This window comes from Strix aluco, chromosome 9 (genome assembly GCF_031877795.1).
Source record: "Strix aluco isolate bStrAlu1 chromosome 9, bStrAlu1.hap1, whole genome shotgun sequence".
In the NCBI taxonomy this organism is placed as follows: domain Eukaryota; kingdom Metazoa; phylum Chordata; class Aves; order Strigiformes; family Strigidae; genus Strix; species Strix aluco.
In genome coordinates, this window is record NC_133939.1 from 26,135,395 (window position 1) to 26,154,157 (window position 18,763).

An 18,763-nucleotide genomic window follows, 5' to 3' on the forward strand; every position below is an offset into this window, starting at 1 on the left:
GGCCGCGCCCCCTCAGCCGCCTCAGCCCGCCTCGCCTCCGGCTCCTCGCCGAGTGGTGTCGGGCTCTGAGGGGAAAACCGGCTCGCAGCGTCCCCGCGGTGGATCTGGGTCAACCCCAGTTCAGAGGCGTCGCTGCCCGGCCGAAAGGGCTGGGCTGGGCCCCGTATCAGCCCTCTCCCCGCCCCCGGTAGCAGTCTGGTTAATGAGAAACTCCCCGCGGGGGAGATGTGGCCTCTCAGGCTCCAGGGCCCGGGCCTCGCCCCGCGGTGCTCAGGCCTCATCGTCTAAAGTCCAACTTCCAGATGGACATGGAGGCCTCTCGCCGCCCGGTTCCCCCGCAGGCAGCCGGGGCTGCGCGTCAGGGTTTACCCAGGGCAGGAGGCAGCGATGCAGCCACGTCCTGGCCATGTCTGCAGGCTGGACGAAGCTGGGGTGCCTGTCAGGGCTCAGAAGTCTCACTTGGTATGTGAAGAGCTAGCCCATCCTGCTGGAATAAAGGTGCTCCAGCTCTTCGTCAGTAAAAATGTATAGTTTTGATACTCCTAAATAGGATATTAGGCCTTAAAAGATGCTTGATGTAGCAGGCCTTTGTTAGTTGTTACTTATTTAAACAGCCTCTGATTACTCAGACCTTTTCATGTACTTCAGAATTAGATTCAGAAAGCAACCTATATAAAGTAAAATGGCCTTCTGTCAGAGGTCGTCCCGCATGCTTTCACTATGAGGTCACCCAAGTTAGCAAAGCCTATAATGGTTTATCCTGGCTCCATGTTTCCAAACCACACCCTGGCACTTTGGGATGGAAAAGTATGTGCAGTCCTGTATGGTCTTGTCCAGTCCTTTCAAATCTTGTTGCCCCTTCCCGTTCTTACGATTTTTGGAACCTCTCAGAGTGAAAACTAGGTAACTAAAAGCCTAAAATTGTTTCCAGCAGTGTATTTGCCCCTGAGTCACCGTGCCAGTTTTTGTGCTTTTTCTGGTACGACATCCTTTGAATGTTTTCCTTTTGCTGTTGCTGGGCAGAAAATCTATACAAGTTACAAATTAAGCTGACTGACTGCAGAGTGAATGAACTATAAAAGTGTAATTCAAAAGATAAAATTGTAGGCATAGGGAATCAGAGTTTTTATGTTACAATAAAACAATGCCTTGTAAAAAGTAGGCAAACTGCATTTATTTTAAAAATACGTTTTTAAGTTTAACAGTTATTTCATGTGCTTAACTTACAGTAACATAAAAGCACATCTGAAATGGGGGCTTTCTTGTGGAAGAAGTTTTAGCCATCTGTAACTTCGGGCTTGCTAATAATACACAATGCCTGCAGTAAGGGTTCGAGCACAGTGTAGCTCAGAGCTCCTCTGCTATCCCTGCACAGGCACAAGCTGAACTTCAGCTGTGAAACTCCTCCCTGCTCTATGGGAGAGGCTGTTTGGAACCACGTGCCTGTCCGCTCGCTGCCCTCCTCGTGAAGAGTGCAATCGCCTCTTGATGGGTCTCATTCCAGATCATCATCCCTCATACCTCTACTTTCAGGCTCTTTTAAGGTCTTACGTCCCATATGCCTTCCGTGTCTTGGAATCTAGTGCTGATTCATAAACCCACCTTTAATGCTTAGATCTTATTTTTGCCTTTTTTTGGGGGGAGGGGGGGATGGTATATTATCTGCAGTACATCAAGCTGTTTGCTGCCAGAAAAACACCTTGGATTTCTGGTTAATCTGTATTTTCTATTTTTTTCCCACAGAACTTTAAATTCATCTTAAGTTTGAGAAACTCCAACTTGCAGGAGCTTTTCCCAGGACTGCTGGGCATGCAGCAGCAGATTTGGTGTGCAGCACAGGGAGCAAACTGACCACTTCAAGCAGAACTGTAAGAAAGGACCGAGGGATGGAAAGTGGGCTGGGGAATGTGTCCTCAGAGTGAGGCACTGGATGGTGAGCTTCCTACCACTATGGAGCACAGAGCCTATCAAGACTGAATCTTACATGGAACAAGTTTATTTGCAGTTGTCAGTACGGCAGGAGAACAGAAGAGAAGCAAGTGGCTGAATCTCAAGAAAGCCAGGGAGTGGAAGTGAAGGTTCAAACAGCTTATGTTTAAGGTTAGTGTCTATGTCAGCTGTAGGGCAAGCTGCAAAAAGAAGCATTTCAGAACCATGCAGTAAAATCTTAAGTTCCTAAGTGCCAACTGCCATTTTGATTAGAGCAGGGTTTCAGAATCATGACCACTTAAATTACCGTTTGAAGGATATTGCATGCAAGTGGAGTGGTTTCCTTTTTCAACCGAAGCCAAACCGACAGCGTTTCATTAGCTTCTTTTCCCTCCTTCTCGCCTCTTTGCTCCAGCTGTGTGATCTAATATGGCAGTATGGATGCTGGAGACTGTTCAAAAAACAGCTGGATACAGTCATGAAGCAAAAGTGTATCAGGAGCTATTAAATATAAAAATCACCTCTGGTTGTCTGCGAGATAGGACCCTGGAGATAAAGGAAGTATTCTGAAATGTTTGCTTTGTTCTTACACTTTGCTTTAGGTATCCTCTCTTGGCCTCGGGTTAGGTGGTGTCCTACTCTTTCTGGTACGTATTTCCTTATACCCTTATATGCACTTATTCTTGGCAATTTATTGGCATTTGTGCTATTGGTAATCTCATTGTTTTGGGCTCATTGTTAGTCATCTGGGTCCCTAAGATGATGTGGTCTTACCACTATGGCATGGTTAATACATGCCAGAAGTGCAAGGCTACATGTTGGCAACTGAATTACTGGCAAGCACGTCATGAATTATCTCTAGAGTCACACTGCCTTCTACAATACAGAAACTGAAGTGACACTAGAAGTCTGAGCAAGTGTCCTTTCTGCAGAACAAAGCTTTCACTTGCAAGAAGCTTACCCACTGGACCCATGGTTAATCTTTCTGTCTCTGGGGGAAGAGAGAGGAGAACACAAATCACAATTACCTCAACTATTACGTTGATGGCCAAGAAGGCAGGCAGGAGGGAAGACAGGAAGGCAGGAAGGAAAGAGCTTCCACAGAGGAATCTAAATTCCCCAGGAATATGTTAGGAGCCATTTCCTAGCTCATCTACAGATGGTAGCATGCTGCAGACTCTGGAGTGACCCCCCTTTTCATCCAGTCAGCTTCAGCACTGAGTATGGGTTTAAAATATAAGGAATATGGGCCTTGTACTTCACAGCATCACATAATTTCAAGGCAGGTTCAGCTAAAATCCACCCACAAATACATGAGTCATAACTCAGAAGCACACTCCACTGTAGACATATCCTGAGTCACTTCCATCTCAGAAGCTTATAAATATTTAGTTAGCCACTTAGCTTTTAATTTAGCAGAACAACAAGGATTCATTAGACAAATCTCCAGAATTATCTTTCACTAAGAAGCTTCTTAAACACTTCCAGTCTTGCAAGTTCCTTTTCATTTCTATACAACTCAGAATTACTTGATACATATAACTTACAAAAAACATAGTTGAACTAAGAATTAATTTCTCCTGATTCTGGTCCTTCTGTAATTAATTGCATCTGTTTCAAATACCAGCTTTGTTCATTGCAAGAATCTATTTTCAATTTCGCAACAACTGATGAACCCTGATAAGGACATGTCTCTCCCAACGTGGAGTGGCATATAGCTCTTCCTAAAGACCACCATCAATCTGCTGGTCCAGCAGACTGTGCTGGAGTCAGTGGGGATGTACCTGGACACATAACTATGTTAAATAGAAAATACATCAATACATTTTTTGGAAGAATCAGCTGAGGTTTTGGAAAAAAAAATAATTAATAAAAGGCTTGCTTGTATCTCTGTATTTTTTGGCAGTGGCAGGAGTGGAGGAGACGAATGGTAATATTTAAGGACATAGAATTAGGAAAAACTAATTGTTGTTGTTAAAATCATAATTTTGTCGTTATGACTACAAGTGTTTGAGTTAAAAATATATAAAAATATGATTCTTGAGTTCACGTCTCTCCAATTAACAGATTCAACCAGAAGCCAGTGATTGCTTTCCAGACCATCTTTCAATGCAAACTGTTTACAGACTGCTGGAGTCCTGTGAGTCACAGACTGAGCAGCACTCCTCTCTAGCAGAGCTGTTTGAACCCTGTGGCTGAAAGGTAATCAGCAAAGATGAAAATCAGGTTGGCTTGATGCTTTCTTTTTTCCCCTTGGTCAGCAGTGCTTTTTCTGTTTGCTATTTTGGTTGACTGGTTTTTATTTCAGTAATTCACACACGCAGATGCCACATACACGTGTTTTTAAATTTTGATAAGACAAAACATCTATTCAAGTCTTTGCTGTACTATCAGAAAAAAATACTGTATCATTCTCTATACAACATGGACAATAGGTTCCTCTTTTCTACAGTCTAGGTGAAAGACTGCATCCTCACCAACAGGGAAATTGTTGGTTCAAGAAGAACATGTGCATAGTAGCAGAACTAATGTCTGTCTGGAAGGATACAGACTTAGGTAAACTTGGCAATGGGACAAAGGAAAGGACTGCGTAAAGGCCAAGTCAACAGAATTCTTGTGGCCTCAATATAGGTGACAGTAGAGGCAAAGCCTTCCCAAAGAAAGAAAAGAGCTTTGCAACTGCAAAGACAGAAAGCAAACCCCACCTGAAAACCCCACAAACCCTAAACAAACACGTTTTTCTCTTACCTTAACATTTATTCTTCTTATGCTGAAATTGCCATAGCGCTATAGCTATTTATTAGAGGTGCAGGGCTGAATCAACACCAAGCATCACAGGTAGCAGAACCCTGATGAACACCCAGCCACACAGAGCTGGCTTGTTATTTTCCAGTGAATAATAAAGGGCTTAGATAGATTATTTATTATGGCATTAACCCAAGAGCTGTATCTAGTTTTGGGTGCTTTTCTGTAAAATTTCTGCTGTTGAAGGCGACACAAAACACTACACAACCAATCAACATTGTATTAGGGTATTTGGAAAGTCTAAATGTGAGAAGTTTCTACTTAGTTTAAAAAATAGAGGTGATTTTAAAAACTGGAGGTGATTTTTTTTCTGTTTCACACTCAAAGGATAAATTAACATTCTGAAAACTATTTTGTGGAGGATTCACAATTGTATAAGGTCTCAGAATACTAAGTTTTATAAAATAGCTGGTGGCATGGATATGAGTCAGTTTGAAATACCATCACCTTGTGGACTTAGCTGCCTGTTCTTGTTTTCATGTGCTTGATTACAATGACTGCCTAACTTGCACCAGATGGGAATTCTGCCTAACTGCTGTGTATTCATAGTGTTTTTTAGAGATTTTTCACCTGGGGAATTGGGCAGAAAATTATCTATTTAAGTCTGCATGAATATGCATGCCACATCATTGTCATATGCAGCAATCATGAGGTCAGAAACACAGGTTATAGTAGGAAGCCATTGCTTCCTTTTCAGGACTTTCCTAAAACTGTTATTTATAGTACAGAACCATTTTGTTATGTGTTTGCTATACCTTTTTATTTATCTTGTCTTTAACCTTTTCCCTATAAAAAAAAAGAAATGGAAGTCCCTGTCCCTAGGAGCCTACACGTTTCGAGTAGATACAGACAAAATCAGATACTTCTACAACATCTCATAAAAAACATTATCTTCTTCATTAACTGCATCTCTATTACAGATTAATACAGCAATAGAAGTTAAGTGAAACATTTCTAATGATGCCACACGTATTAAAATACATCATCTCTATCCCATTGTGATTTTAGTGGCATAGCAGAAAAAAATGAATACAGTGGTGGCATAGGCACCAGAAAGTCATTAAGTAGCAGAGTTCTGCCAGCTTTCTTACGTACTGGTGATTGCTAGCTACACCCCTTTGCAGCTGGAATAAGCATTAAAAGTCAAAAAAGAACATGTAGCTGCTGAGAATCAGTAAGGCCCCAATGTTTACATATAAACATAATTCCTGAAACACATCAAAGTCTGAAAATATGGGTCTGTCTACTTATTCTATGTATTTTTTTAATTTTTACCTGTTTTTTTTTTTTTTCATTCTCTCTGAAGTGCTTGTAGGAGAGGAAACATTCATTAGCAGTGGTATTTCCTTCATTAGAAGTAGAATTGATAATGTCCATTTAGGTAAACCCCTTTCCTTCCCATTTCACTCTATGGCTGTATGCAGTCCAGGCCTTACTGCATTTTGGCTGCTCTGGCACATCTCCACCCCAGTACAGGAAGCCATGAAGTCATTCTTTTTGTCATTTTGGGAAGAAGAGCCCTGTATGTGCAAAGGATTATACGGTTTTTTTAATTGCAGAGGTAGCACCAGACTGCAAAGTTTGCATCCCAGCTTTCTCCGCTTTTGGCATTGTCCATGTCCATTTACAAAAATAGTCACACTCTTCGGAACCAGATTTCAATCTTTCTTCCCTGGCGTATGGGATTTCAAGTCAAGCTCCTCTGCTGTTGCTTTATAAAACCAAAGTTTCTTCATGTCCTTGCTCTTACCAGGCCACCTGTACTCCAAGTGTGCTGCATCTCCCTTTGAGGGGTAGTAGATAACCTCTCGTAGCTTTGCAGCGACATCTCGTGGCCTCATTGACCTGGAAACGTATGAGAGATTCTTCTAGGGTGGAGAAGGTCTCACGTGGATTAAGTCAAATATTTCTTACAATGAGGAGGTAGGATGCCATTTGAAAACCAATTCATTCACTGTGTTTAGGAAGTGACATTGTCAACACGATCGTCCATCGTACAAAAGAAAAGTTAGAAATTGTTTTAGGTGCTAAACAGAATTGGTGTCCCTGTTGGTTTTTTTGATTTTAACAAGCACTTTTACTATATAAACCTATTGTCTTTTTCCCTCGCGGTATATGAACAGACTACATTAAAAAAAAGAAGTCACAATAGTTAAATCTACTGTAAAAGTAAAACATTTTTTCTGGTGTACCTAATCCAAGATGTGTTAAAATAACAGGTAAAAGCATTTCAAACAGAATATGATTTTGTACATTAATTGTGTTTCATCCAGAATCTGAAAAAGTAAACATTTACATTACCCAATTCAACACAAAACTCTCCAGGCTGCCTTACTAAATTTTAAAGCCATGAAAAAATGTACAAAAGTTGATGAAGAGAACAGTGGTCAACACTTTTTGAGATCAATTGAGATTAAGAGCTAACTAATTGCTGTTTCAAGATTAATACTGCTGTTGTACTTCTTTTAGGCAGTCTTACGGAGTTATAGTTAAACTTTCCAGCTTCAGGTTATAATTTTGCTTTTTTTGAACACTATTGAGTATTCAGTAAATAGTTTCTTATATGAAAAATACCCAAAGATGATGCATAAGACATAATACAGACTCTTGGGAAAGACTCCCATTATTTCACCAGATCACAGATGAAAAGGTCAACATTTCACTTAGGAGGGGATTACTTTAGGGTCTGTCTGCAACTTCGGAGTATTTTGCTGCATAGCAAACCATGCTTTTGCACTGGGCCTTACTGGATTTTATTGGTTAACCCTTAAATCGTACACTCCAGTTACAGTATTTGGAGATATACGCACAGAGCCCAAACCTGCCATAACTGGTGTCAGTGGCAGTTCTCAGTGAAAGCAGAATCAGGCTCAACTCCTTTCACAGAAAGACTTTGCTAGTTCAGAAAAGAAGTACTATAGCTATTTGCCCTTCTGAAGGCTGCAAAGCTTGAACAGTATAGTAAGATGAACATCTTAAATTGCTCTTGCAAACATCTAATCACGTATTATCTAGTGCACAAATATATAAAATAATTTATCTCAGGCTAAAGTAAAAGTCTAAAATATGGAAATATTCCCCCTCCTCATGTGTTTAGACGCTCACCATCTAAACAGCAGCATACCTCTTGGTTCTGAAGTACTTGAGGCCACACAAACTAAACAAAGGGGAGAGAATCTAAAGCAGCTGTATACAGCAGATCCACAATCTATCAACTCTCAATTTACAGAAATTAATTTTATCAAAAATATTTGTGTGTCCTTCGGAATAAAGAAGTATTCTTGCAAGGAGAGTGGAAGTATAATGACTTCCAAAGCCTACGTGGAAGACCAGTGTATGACCAAACCTCTAAAGAGGGAAGCAAGGTAATTCACACAGGAATCACAATAAAGTGCTGAGGATTTATCCCTAGCTAAAAACTCTATTGTTTGCTGTGAGGTAATGAAGCATCAGTAGCAGAAGTGAGGGGAAACCATATTTTTGCAGCAAAAAGGGAGCTTTCAGGCTAAAATTGATGGCCTCTTCCAAAATGAAGAGCACTGAGCGTGCTGCTGAGTGAAGGGCTTTCTTGGCTTGCCCAGGTGAGCTGAGGGGACAGGTCTGTGGCAGAGCTTGGCAGGAACCGGGTGGCTTTGAGCCTGCTCCCTGCAGGAACCTTCCTGTCCCAGTGACTGGTCTTCATGGCAAAGTCTGCTGATGCTTCCTCCTAAACTCATCTCAGCTGTGCAATCATACAAAACAAATTCAAACCCCAGTGATAAGAATGCCTCGGAATAATTAAAATTGCTGTTACACACGATATTTTCATGTCTAGGGTTTAATCTGTGTATCTTGTCTATACCCTGCATACCCTTCCCAGGCACTTAGAAAGGCTTATTTCTAGAATAGCAATGGAATTAACTCAAATTGCTGAGTCTAGGTAATTCTGCAGGTAATTTTGTACTCTCCCAATGAATTCCATATAAATTTTCTGTATACATTTTTTTCCACAGAAGCAGAAGTCAGCTATGTGTGGAAGCTGTAACTTTTCCTTGTAGTTTCTCAGCTGCCTGCAGGAACACACTGTAAGACAGTGCACTCCGAGTCTCTTGACAGATTTCAGTGATGACACTGGGCTTTAATGAAAAATTAGATGTACCTGTTAACTGTACTGGTATTCTTTTCAATGAATTGCACTTGAAAATAATTGCACTAACATGTAGTTGCATTTTTTAAATGCCTTTCAGATACCACACTTCCTCATGCTGCATTTGTGGCTTATTTCATTCAGCCCCAGTCACACAGCGGTTTCAGGCTGTAGCTACTTCTCAGACACTTTGTAACTAGAGGTTCCTGTGTTATTAAGATCATGTTATATCCTGAACTTAGCTCAACTTTTTTGGAAAGTCATCATCTGGAAGTCAGCCTGAGATCCAGCTGTGTCACATGGATTTTCCCTGCTTTCTGAAATGATCTGTTCCACTGCTTTTGAAGCTTCTGGGTCCTGAGAGCAGGGACTGTCCAGCATATCGCCACTGCTGTTGCCGCGAAGAGGGGAGGTTATGTCAGAGGGCTGATCTGGGGGTTTGCCTGGAGCAGGTGGCAGGGGCACGGCCAGAGGAGGATTCATCATGTAGAACACATTGCCCAGACGTCGAGACACCTTTAAAGACAAAAGCACAATTGCAGCAGTTGCTTCTTGAGATAGTGTTAAAGCCATTAGACATCAAGGCTGACTGTCATGTAACAATGCCAGGGACATCCAGGAGATCCCAACCATCTCAAAGGGTTATCAGTGGTTAGCAAAAGTGAAAAAAATCTCTTCAATTTCCCTCTCTCATATTTTTCTAGGCCCAGGCTCTTGTGGAAGGAGCTTGGCAATACTCAGCTTGGGAAACGGCCCAGAGTGCTGGGCCTGACAGCAGGCTCTTTTTGCTCTCTAGGTGCTGTAGCACCCATGGGTGCAACCATGGGAGGTAAACTGCCACGCAGGAGTGGGGAAGGTGGTTTTAATGAGAGAAGAGTGAGAGAGTGAGGGGTTAAAGAAAAGGGAAAGAACCAGGCAACAACAGAAACACACAGAGTTGATATTAAGGGATGAAATTAAGAGCAGAAAACTTTAACCATGGAGGGACAGCCTGTCCCTGAAACACGTATGATGATTTTCCCAGAAAGGCTGTAGAAACCTCTACTTAGTATGGTTCAAAAGCCAGCTTGGAGCAAAAGCAAGCGTGTGCCAGAGCAGTTCTTACTGTCTGGGAAGGGAAAAGAGGAGTGAAGCTGAGTTAATTAGTCAAACACGTCTTTTCCATTTCCAGCCTCAGCCTGGTCCCCAGTGCTGTTGTATCCTGACTCCACTTTAAGTGTCTCTCAGTCAGTCTTAACCTCCCCTTAGTGTCTCTCTGTGTGTTGTTGTAACACGCAGAGAAGCAAAAGCAAACTATGCTGGAGTCATTTCTTTCCTCCTAATATGGTAGTTATCAGTGAGAAAAAAATTTAATTTGGAGAAATTTCATCCTGTTAGCTTCTGACTCTTTCATGTCTCTGTGACTTGCCATCTTGGCATACATTTAATGATCGTACCTGAGAGCGGATTTTTAATGCTGGTCCGAGTTTTAATCCCATGGTATCCAAGAGATGTTCCTCTGTCAGCAGTGGGAGGGTTTCTCCATCAATAACGTGATCTTTAAATATCTTATGAAATGATAAAACACATTGTGGTGTGCTAAAACAGACTTCATTGGTTATTTTTTATGCTTAATCCTGAGACATAAACAACAAAAGGAGGAAATAATAATTTTACTGTTTTATCTTTGTATTTATCTCCTAACTGCAGCATGAGGTCTCTTGTTCAGGTGTGTGGATATCAGCACATTTGCCTGTAGCTTATCTACTTGTTCTTGGCAAGTGGGAACTTCGTAGTGTTTCAATGTTACTTAGTTATTTAGGGTTTTTTAGGAAGTGAGCAGCCTGCTACCAGTGAGAGAATAGTGTTGATCTTATTAAGGCTTTACCAGGAAGATATAAGATTTCAACCTCTTTTCTTGCATTTCTAATGATATTTAATTTTTCAAATGGAATGATGCCTGTAAGAGCTCAGGGGTGGTAGGTGGGTTATATCAATATCCAGGAATGCAGAATTGCTTTAATCTGCATAAAAACTGTGCAGGGCATGTGGAGTGAAAAAATTAAGATACTTTTCTTATACTATTGTATTGCTGCTGGGCTTTCCCCTTAAGAAGTAAGTGGCTTCATATGTTGAAGCACAATGAAAACTATTACTACCTTTGTAACTTTGTGACAACCAATTGACCTCTAGCATTTACATTTGTTTGATGACCTTTAAATCTAGATGGTCCTAAAGATCTGAAAATGTGATGAATGTTTATAATCACCTCAGCATAAGCCGAACAGCCTGGGAGGCTAACGATGAAGTTGTATACGTCATCAACAGTCCACTTACGAATGTCTTCAATGGAAGAAATGTCTTCTCCATTCAGGATCAGGCCATGAGCTCCTTTGAGGAGGAAACACGAATGTTATATTTGTAGAACGTTGCTGGCAAATCAATAGAAAATGATTGTTAACATGAGAATTTTTATACTTCTCCAGAACCTAATACATTAACAGCAGTGTGTAGTCACAGGCAGACATGGGAGTCCTAGACACTAAAATCACCAGATAGTCAGTAGTAGCTGATTCTGGAGGGTTTTCTTTTGGTAGCTTCTTTTGTTTACTGCTGGCACCTTACGTACCACTACACATACAAATCATACTGCAGTATTTTTTCTACTGAATACATTATCCAATGCTTTTGATTCTTTAGACTTTACTGTTATTTCAACTTGACTAATATTTCAGTAGAACAGAACCAAGCCTTTGCTAGCCCATAGTGCCTACTGTGAGTTACAAGGACATATGGAAAAGTTATGGGCAGAAGAGAGAGGCTAGCTCACAATTGCATCCTGCATTTTTGTTTATTTTAATTGAAATTCCTTTTGCAGACAGGAACTGAATACTTACTGTGCATTTTAGAGACATGGTTTACTGGTGGATTTGGCAGTGTTAGGTTTACGGTTGGACTCGATGATCTTAAAGGTCTTTTCCAACCTAAATGATTCTGTGATTCTACGATTATATATTTTTCAGTGATACAGTATGTCTTTGGTAGATGATCCTGGACAAACACCCCAGCCTCTTCTCATTTCAGGTAATGGGAAGTTTTTCCAGGGCTCATCCACTGGCACTGGTGCATTTAACAAGAGCTGCAAAGCTTTGGAAATGACGATTCTTGTACAGAGGCTCAAGAGGCCTGTGTCGTACGCTCTGTTCTTGGGGAGACCAAGTCTCAGGGATAAGTTTGTTCCTAAATGAGTGCAGCTTCTAAGCAGACTCCTTGTCCTGTTTGACATACACAGGGTTTATGATCAGTATGCTGCGTGCTGCGTGCGTTTCGCCCACACCACCAGGAGAGGAGAGAATGTAACACGTTGAACAGAGTTGCAGAGAATCTCAGAGTGCTGCTAACTTGACAACTTAGGGGTGACAAGTGTGTTGTCCCCAGGGAATGATACAAACACGGGATGACACCCTGCAGCAGTATAGTGCATGGCACAGAGCACTGAAACAGTTAGGAGGCTGCTTTGTGACTTTTTGCTGTGCATTTGCATTGTCCTGCAAAGTAAAGCACTGCTGCCTACGATGCTGAAACCTCCATTATGTCAGCAAGCTGCACAGTTTGCAGGTGGGGAAAACCATTCTTTACCTTTGCTGACTTGAATTTACCAAGTTACTGCTATTTGCAGCATATGAATTCTACATTTAGTTGCCGTGACTGTATCATACCAAAATTTTGCTTAAAACAGAGAGAAGAAATAAGAGAGCAAATCAATAAAAATAAATAATATCAACATGCCCCTCTAACTGTAATCTGGAGACTTGACAAACCTGAAGGTAGCAGTGGGTTGCTGGGAACTGGAAATCCACATGGTAACGCTGAGAATGGGATTGCAGAAGGGTACATGTACTTGTCATCAAAAGCAGCACAGGAGCTATTAGATTCCTTCTCATTTGTGTTGCTGCAGCTGTTGGTTTCAGTAGAAATTTCATGAGTAGCACAGTTTTTTCTCAAGCCTTGTTCAAACTCTTTACAGTTTTTGGCAACTGCAGGTGGCTCAGTCTGGTTTTTGCTTTGTTCATGTTTGTTTGGTGTCTCCACCTCTGCTTCTTTCTTGTCTTCTTTCTCATCATCTCCTGCAGCTGAAGCAGAGTCCGTAGTTTTGTCATCAGCTTGGTTCTTTGTGCCATTGGCACTACAGTCTGCAGTTTTGTGATTTCCAGCTCTTCTCCCTGGGCGACGTCCCCTCTCCCTTTGCAAAGTGCTGACTGGCGGGTACGGGCTGGTTGCCATGAGCATAGTGTTGCCATGAATTTCATCGAGGGTGGTACGATGAACATATAAATCCCCAGGAAGATGGCCTTCAGGCAGTCTATGCCTGCCACGGAAAGCAATGGGACTAGCTGCCATCCCATGGTAAAGGAAAGGTGCTTCCAGTCCCAGTAGCCCTTTCCGATGAGCCTTCTCCATTTCTTTTTGCTGAAAAATAGCACTCATCTCCATTTCCATTCTGAGACACACAGAGCACAAGCAGTTAGGGTCACTCAGTTCCTTCATCACCTCTTTTTTTTCAGTAGCAGATTAAAACTCTGACAATTGGATAGGCAAGAGTACAGCTTTTCTTCTCTCCTCCCTATATTGTTACCTGTGAGAGGTCACTGACTGCAGATGGAATGGCAATCCTGGCTGTATTTAATGTGCTGCCAGATACATATAGTAAACTAAAAGGAAGAGAAAATGTATCTTCCATGTGATGCCTCTGGGTAGTATTTCAGACAAAAAAGTGTTATTTGTATATTGGCAAACCAGGCATTGTTACAGTGATTGTGCTCACATGGGATTTGGAAAATTTTCTCCAGGGTCACAAGGGTCAAAGAAAATAAGTGATTTACATTACCAGTCAGAAAATTATACTGAAAACTGGAAAATGTCAGTGATATTGTAAGTGATAAAGAACTAGAATTATGTTATCTCCAGAACCTGTGCATCCATTCAGAGTAAGCTAATGTGAGCAAGTCTCTTGAGTAACTCTCCGTAGTGGCACCTGAGCATGGCTCTGAGGGTGTGAAAGGGTGAGATCCTGGTGGTAAGTGTTCAACTGATCTCCCTCCTGGTGGATAAAGCCAGTGCTCCAGGGTCTGTGCCAGCTTCCTGCCCCTGGCATAGTGGGTAGGAGGGCTTACCAGTGAGATGTGGAGAGTATAAGGAGTAGTATGTGTCTCCATTGTACCAACCTTTGCTGGCATCAGCTTTCTCTGGAGGAAAGCTAGTGATCAGACAAAAAGGTATCTATTTGGGTGTTTGTTATATGGAGGAATTAGCTGATCACTCCATAATATTCAGGGCTTTTTGTCTGCCTTCTTTTCATCTTTGCAACAACCTCCAAGTTATTATCTGCTTTCAGAGATCCAGTGGAAGTGTTTTGTCTGTGTACCATGTCCTTGTACGTCTTGCCCAATTGTGACTGCTCACACACAGCTCTTGAAGTGGAGAAAAACAGCAACAAGCATTACATTCCTGACTACTCCTGCTGATAAGAGTTTGCTCCCATAAGAATCAGCAGACAGGAGATGACTGAGCTTTGGTATGAGGCAGAAACCCTTGGAGAACAAGGATTTAGGCCCAGGAGCTCAGCAGCACAGCTGCAGTAAGTGCAGGAGATTGTTTGCCAACACCTGATTTCTATAAAGAATGAAAGGAGGAAATGCAAGGTTTAAAGGTGATGTGTGCTGCAGAAGGCAGTATGAAGCTAGCTGAAGTTGCCAGGATGGTAAAAGACTGGAGTAAAAGGTTATCTCATATCTTTTATGTTGGGGTTTTTCTGGGTTTGGTGGGCTGAGGGAAGAGCCTGAACAGGCAGGCCTGGCTCTGCTGAGGATGTATGTGATGGCCATGTTTCCTGGAAGCTATTTTGCTTGTTTTTCTCAGACTTTTTGCCATGTGGCAGTGTTGCTGTAAATTTGGTCTCAAAAGAACTCTCTAAGACTTAGTTTGAAGCTTTTAGAAGGCAGGCATCCTTTATTGCAGTGCTGGATGCACGGGGGATTGTTCCACCTAATGCGCATGCCGAAAGACAAAAGCACATTTATTATATACAATAAAAGAAATATTCATGTAATTTCTGAGAAGTAAACACCTATATTCATGCATATGTTAATACATTGTGCAAGCTACTAAAATTTGGGGGTCTCTGAGGAGCTTCCGTGGGGGTTTTTGGTGGTCTGTGGTGGTCCCTAGTGGTTGTTAAATAGGTGTCTCTTAGTGTCCTTTCCATGAACTCTGAGGTTTTTTCATATAAGGCCCTGTCTTGACTCATTGCTCTGTCTGTAAAGTTTCTCAGCTTCCTTATCTTTGATTACCACAGGTGTCTGTTGGTTTCTCTGCCCTCTCTGGGATGTACCCATCACAGTTGCAAAAATTATGTCCTTGGGCGCATTCTTGTCTGAAGGCCCCTTACAGCAATTAGCACCAACTGCTTGCAGACATCAGCTATATGAAATGCATTGTTAATGCAAATCTTGTGCTTGGAGGAGTTCAGTAATCAAGCTTTGCTGACTGAAGAGCTCAAAACACTTCTGTCATAATTCTCTTGAGATGCCTAACTGGAATTTATGTGTTCTTTGCTCTTAGTCTTTTTGTGTGAGGGGCACTGCTGCTCTGTACTGTGCCAGAGCCCAGTGCAGGAGTGGTTGAGGTTAGAGTTCCTGTATGGAAATGATGTGTCTGTGAGAGAGGGCACTGGTGGCTACCTGACCAGCTACTGATGACACTGAAACTGGTACAAATAACTGGACTCTCTATAGTCACCCTGACATTCAGGGTATTTGGTTAAACTAGGAAAGCTGTCCACCTTGGTTGGGTAGAGACACAGCTAATTACCCCAAGGGCCCAGCTGTAGAGGCTTAAAATGTTGTGTGTGATAGCACGCAGCTGTAAAGTTTGCACTTGTTTCTGACTTTTTGTAACTTCAGGGTGTTTGGATCCAGAGTTCAAGGGCTTGGACTGAAGTCTGCTGCTTGTTTCTTTAACCAAGCTGAGAGGTTTGTTTCTTTTTCTTGTATTATTTTAAGGCTAAAAGGAGAATAGGGACAACCAGAAAGTTCAGTAGCTTTAGACCTTAGGGGCCCTCTGCTTCTCTGGGTGACTTGAAAAAGTATCTCAATTGCTGTAAATAAAAACCCATAAAAAAGTCTGTGACTTAATGATTTCTAACTGCTTTTGCTGCCCTAATCGTGGCACACACCTCAGAGCAAAGCTTGCTATTGATTACCTGGCAATATTTTGCTTTTGAACCAGTTCCTGTCTTCTGGCCACAGCTTCCATGGATTCTGGTTGCAGAAAACTATATCCTTAAAGGGAAGAGGAAAGAAAAATCTGTAAAATTCACTTATTTCCTCAAGCAATAGCAAATGCACAAACTCCAAAGCAATGCAGAGACACTTTAAAAAGCTTTTTAAGATTTGAACTATGTGCTTTGCCAGAAAGCAAACTTCAAGTTAAATCCTATTTGTATTGATTGCTTTGGTGGGAATATGTAGTAGAAGCATGAAGTCCTGCATCAGGTGTTTGCAGGATCAGATCTGTAGTTAGGTATACCTGCCATTATCCATAAAGGAAAGAGTCAGCAGGGTGGTTTTATCTGGTGACTTATGTCTTTGAAGTATATATAGCTGCTTAGAAAATAATAACCAACAGTTAAGCAAAGCAAACCTGCTCCTTCAAGACTGTTTCCAGCCTAGATGCCATGTAATTTTAAATGACATTTCCTCTTGAGGCAATCTTTTATTTGAGATTGACATGGGGGGGGGGGGGGGGGGAGCTGAAGCCAGAAATTCCTGTTCATAGATCTATGTGGCATTGAGAACTCACTTATCTCAAAGAAGGAACCTTAAGATATGACCTCTTTGTATAAAGTGATGTATAAATTTATGTGCAGCATGACATGTGTGCCACGGTTGTGTTGCCATGCTGTGGTATCCAGCCTTCCCCTTAGAGCTGTGCCCTGTAATTTTGAGCCTTTATTAAAAGGACCTGTAGTTGCCCTACATGACTAAGATGGCATGTGATATTATGATTAAAGAATATGGTCAGTGAAGTAGTCTTTAAAGCAGCCTATGCTCATATATGAGCAAGAGTTAAATGTACCAAAAAGTGTTGTTGATTGGACTAATATGTTTAGCTACAACCTTCTGTTTAGTTATAAAATGCAAAAGGAGAAGGAGAGAACACAAACATGCAAATGATTTTGAAAACAGTGTATTTAACAAAAACTAAAATGGAGGTGTTTAGACTTAAACTGGCACAGTTTAGAATCTCTGGTAGGCAGACTGCCTCCTTTTAGTGAGATTTTTTTTTTCCAAATAAACTGTTTATTGGCACCACTGATAGATCTATGAAAAACTATTAGGTGCAGTTTGCTTTCTCATTTCCATGGTGTCACTTGTCAGGATGCAGACAATGCTTCATTACCTGGGCCTGGGTAAACACGGTTGGACAAAATGTTTGGCATGTTTGTGTGCTGTGGGACTGTGGGTCCGAGGTGGGATGCCATATGAATTTGTCTTGGGTCAGCTGATGCCATCATTTCAGTTGAAGGTAACAGATCTCTGGGAGGACAAAAGTACATTCAGACATGCAAAGGACATTGTTGAGTCAAGAATAAGATCTTTATATACTCAGGTACAGCACATGCACAGTTATTCTTTAATGGCAGTGTTGTAATAGTGAAGTGGTGCAAAATACCTGTCTACCAGTCGAGGCTCAAACTGGGAGGGAATCGCCTGCATTCTCTGCTGGCCTGTGCCCATTAGCTGGGGGTTCACTGCCATCAACTGATTTCTCATTAGCATCTCTTGCCGCTGCCGCAGTTCTGACACAAAACATATACAGTTCTGTTGTCAATGTAGTAAATTAGAAAGTTATTCTGTCTGCAGTATAACTTTACCAGAAAATTTTTTTTGTCAACTGACGGCATTTTAGTACGAGTTAGCAAATCACACTTTTAATTTTTAATAGCAACTAAAAAAGAATACATTTCCACTGCCACCTTAACCACACTGTTTAAATAATGTAGTTTTATACAATCAAACTGCAGTAAAAATAAACAGGATGTGCAGTCAAGGGTACAAAAGGACAATTTACAATCAACAATAATTCATATATCACTATTAAACAGATGAGAATAGCCATGAATGTTAGGTTCTCTGCTTGAGAGAGTTTTCATTTCTAATACAGTTTTATTTTTAGAAAAATTTTATTAGCTGGAACCTGCCTTGTCATGAGACAGCAGCTCTAGAAAGAAGAGCCTGCAGTGGTGAGCCAGACATCATAATGTCCAGCTATGGCTTTTGTTGCTGAGTTCCTGCATGACCTTGCCTCTTCAGATGCTTAGCATCTCTTGATCAAGTTCTGAATGCCAAGAATCCCCCATGTTAACTTTTAATAAATGTTTCTCCAGTTACTCCTAAGATGAATTTGAGATACCTTTTAAAGACATTAAGCCTGTTGCTGGCTGTTTGTATGTTGTACAGATATTAGCGATCCTACAAACAAACATGCAGTTGGGTTTCTTCCTGCTTACCTCCTGCTGCCATGCCACTCGCTAGTCGGTATAAGTGCTTTTCCTCTAGTGTTCCTTGTTCCCCCAAGATAGAGATTTTTCTTATGTGATCTCGTGGAGTCATGCTGCAAGGAGACAGCAACAACTTTTCTGTTGTAAAGATCTGAATCAGCAGGCCCAAAGAAAAGAATAAAACATTCAACAATGTAAGAAACAGAGCAGGTTATGCAAGTTATTTCTCAGATAAGCAGGTAGTCCTTCTGCTGGTCACAGCTGTACCCTTCAGTGCTTGTGGATTTCAGTTTTCAGGACAATGCAAATGTTGCCCTTGTTTATACTGAGTTGTTCAGTGTCCTTGGGCCTTACCATGCAAG

General features: G+C 41.4%; 1 protein-coding gene across 1 annotated transcript; it reads right to left on the reverse strand.

Moving 5' to 3' along the window:
* Window positions 1-9,103: 9,103 nt before the first annotated feature.
* On the reverse strand, window positions 9,104-17,673 carry SAMD7 (sterile alpha motif domain containing 7). Its single transcript, XM_074834601.1, has 7 exons — window positions 17,573-17,673; window positions 17,300-17,436; window positions 16,101-16,179; window positions 12,661-13,340; window positions 11,109-11,230; window positions 10,297-10,407; window positions 9,104-9,376 (listed from the first exon to the last, which is right to left on the reverse strand). The coding sequence occupies exons 1-7, from the start codon at window positions 17,671-17,673 to the stop codon at window positions 9,104-9,106; spliced, it is 1,503 nt and encodes a 500-aa protein (XP_074690702.1).
* Window positions 17,674-18,763: the final 1,090 nt, after the last annotated feature.

Excerpts from the sequence above, each read along its gene's own strand:
- SAMD7 (XM_074834601.1), bottom strand. The coding sequence starts at position 17,673 with ATGAGAAATCAGTTGATGGCAGTGAACCCCCAGCTAATGGGCACAGGC. Across the intron at positions 17,437-17,572 it reads GAGCCTCGACTGGTAGACAG|AGATCTGTTACCTTCAACTG; the intron begins GTATTTTGCACC and ends TTGTCCTCCCAG. Across the intron at positions 11,231-12,660 it reads CAACCCACTGCTACCTTCAG|GAGCTCATGGCCTGATCCTG; the intron begins GTTTGTCAAGTC and ends TCCTCCTCAAAG.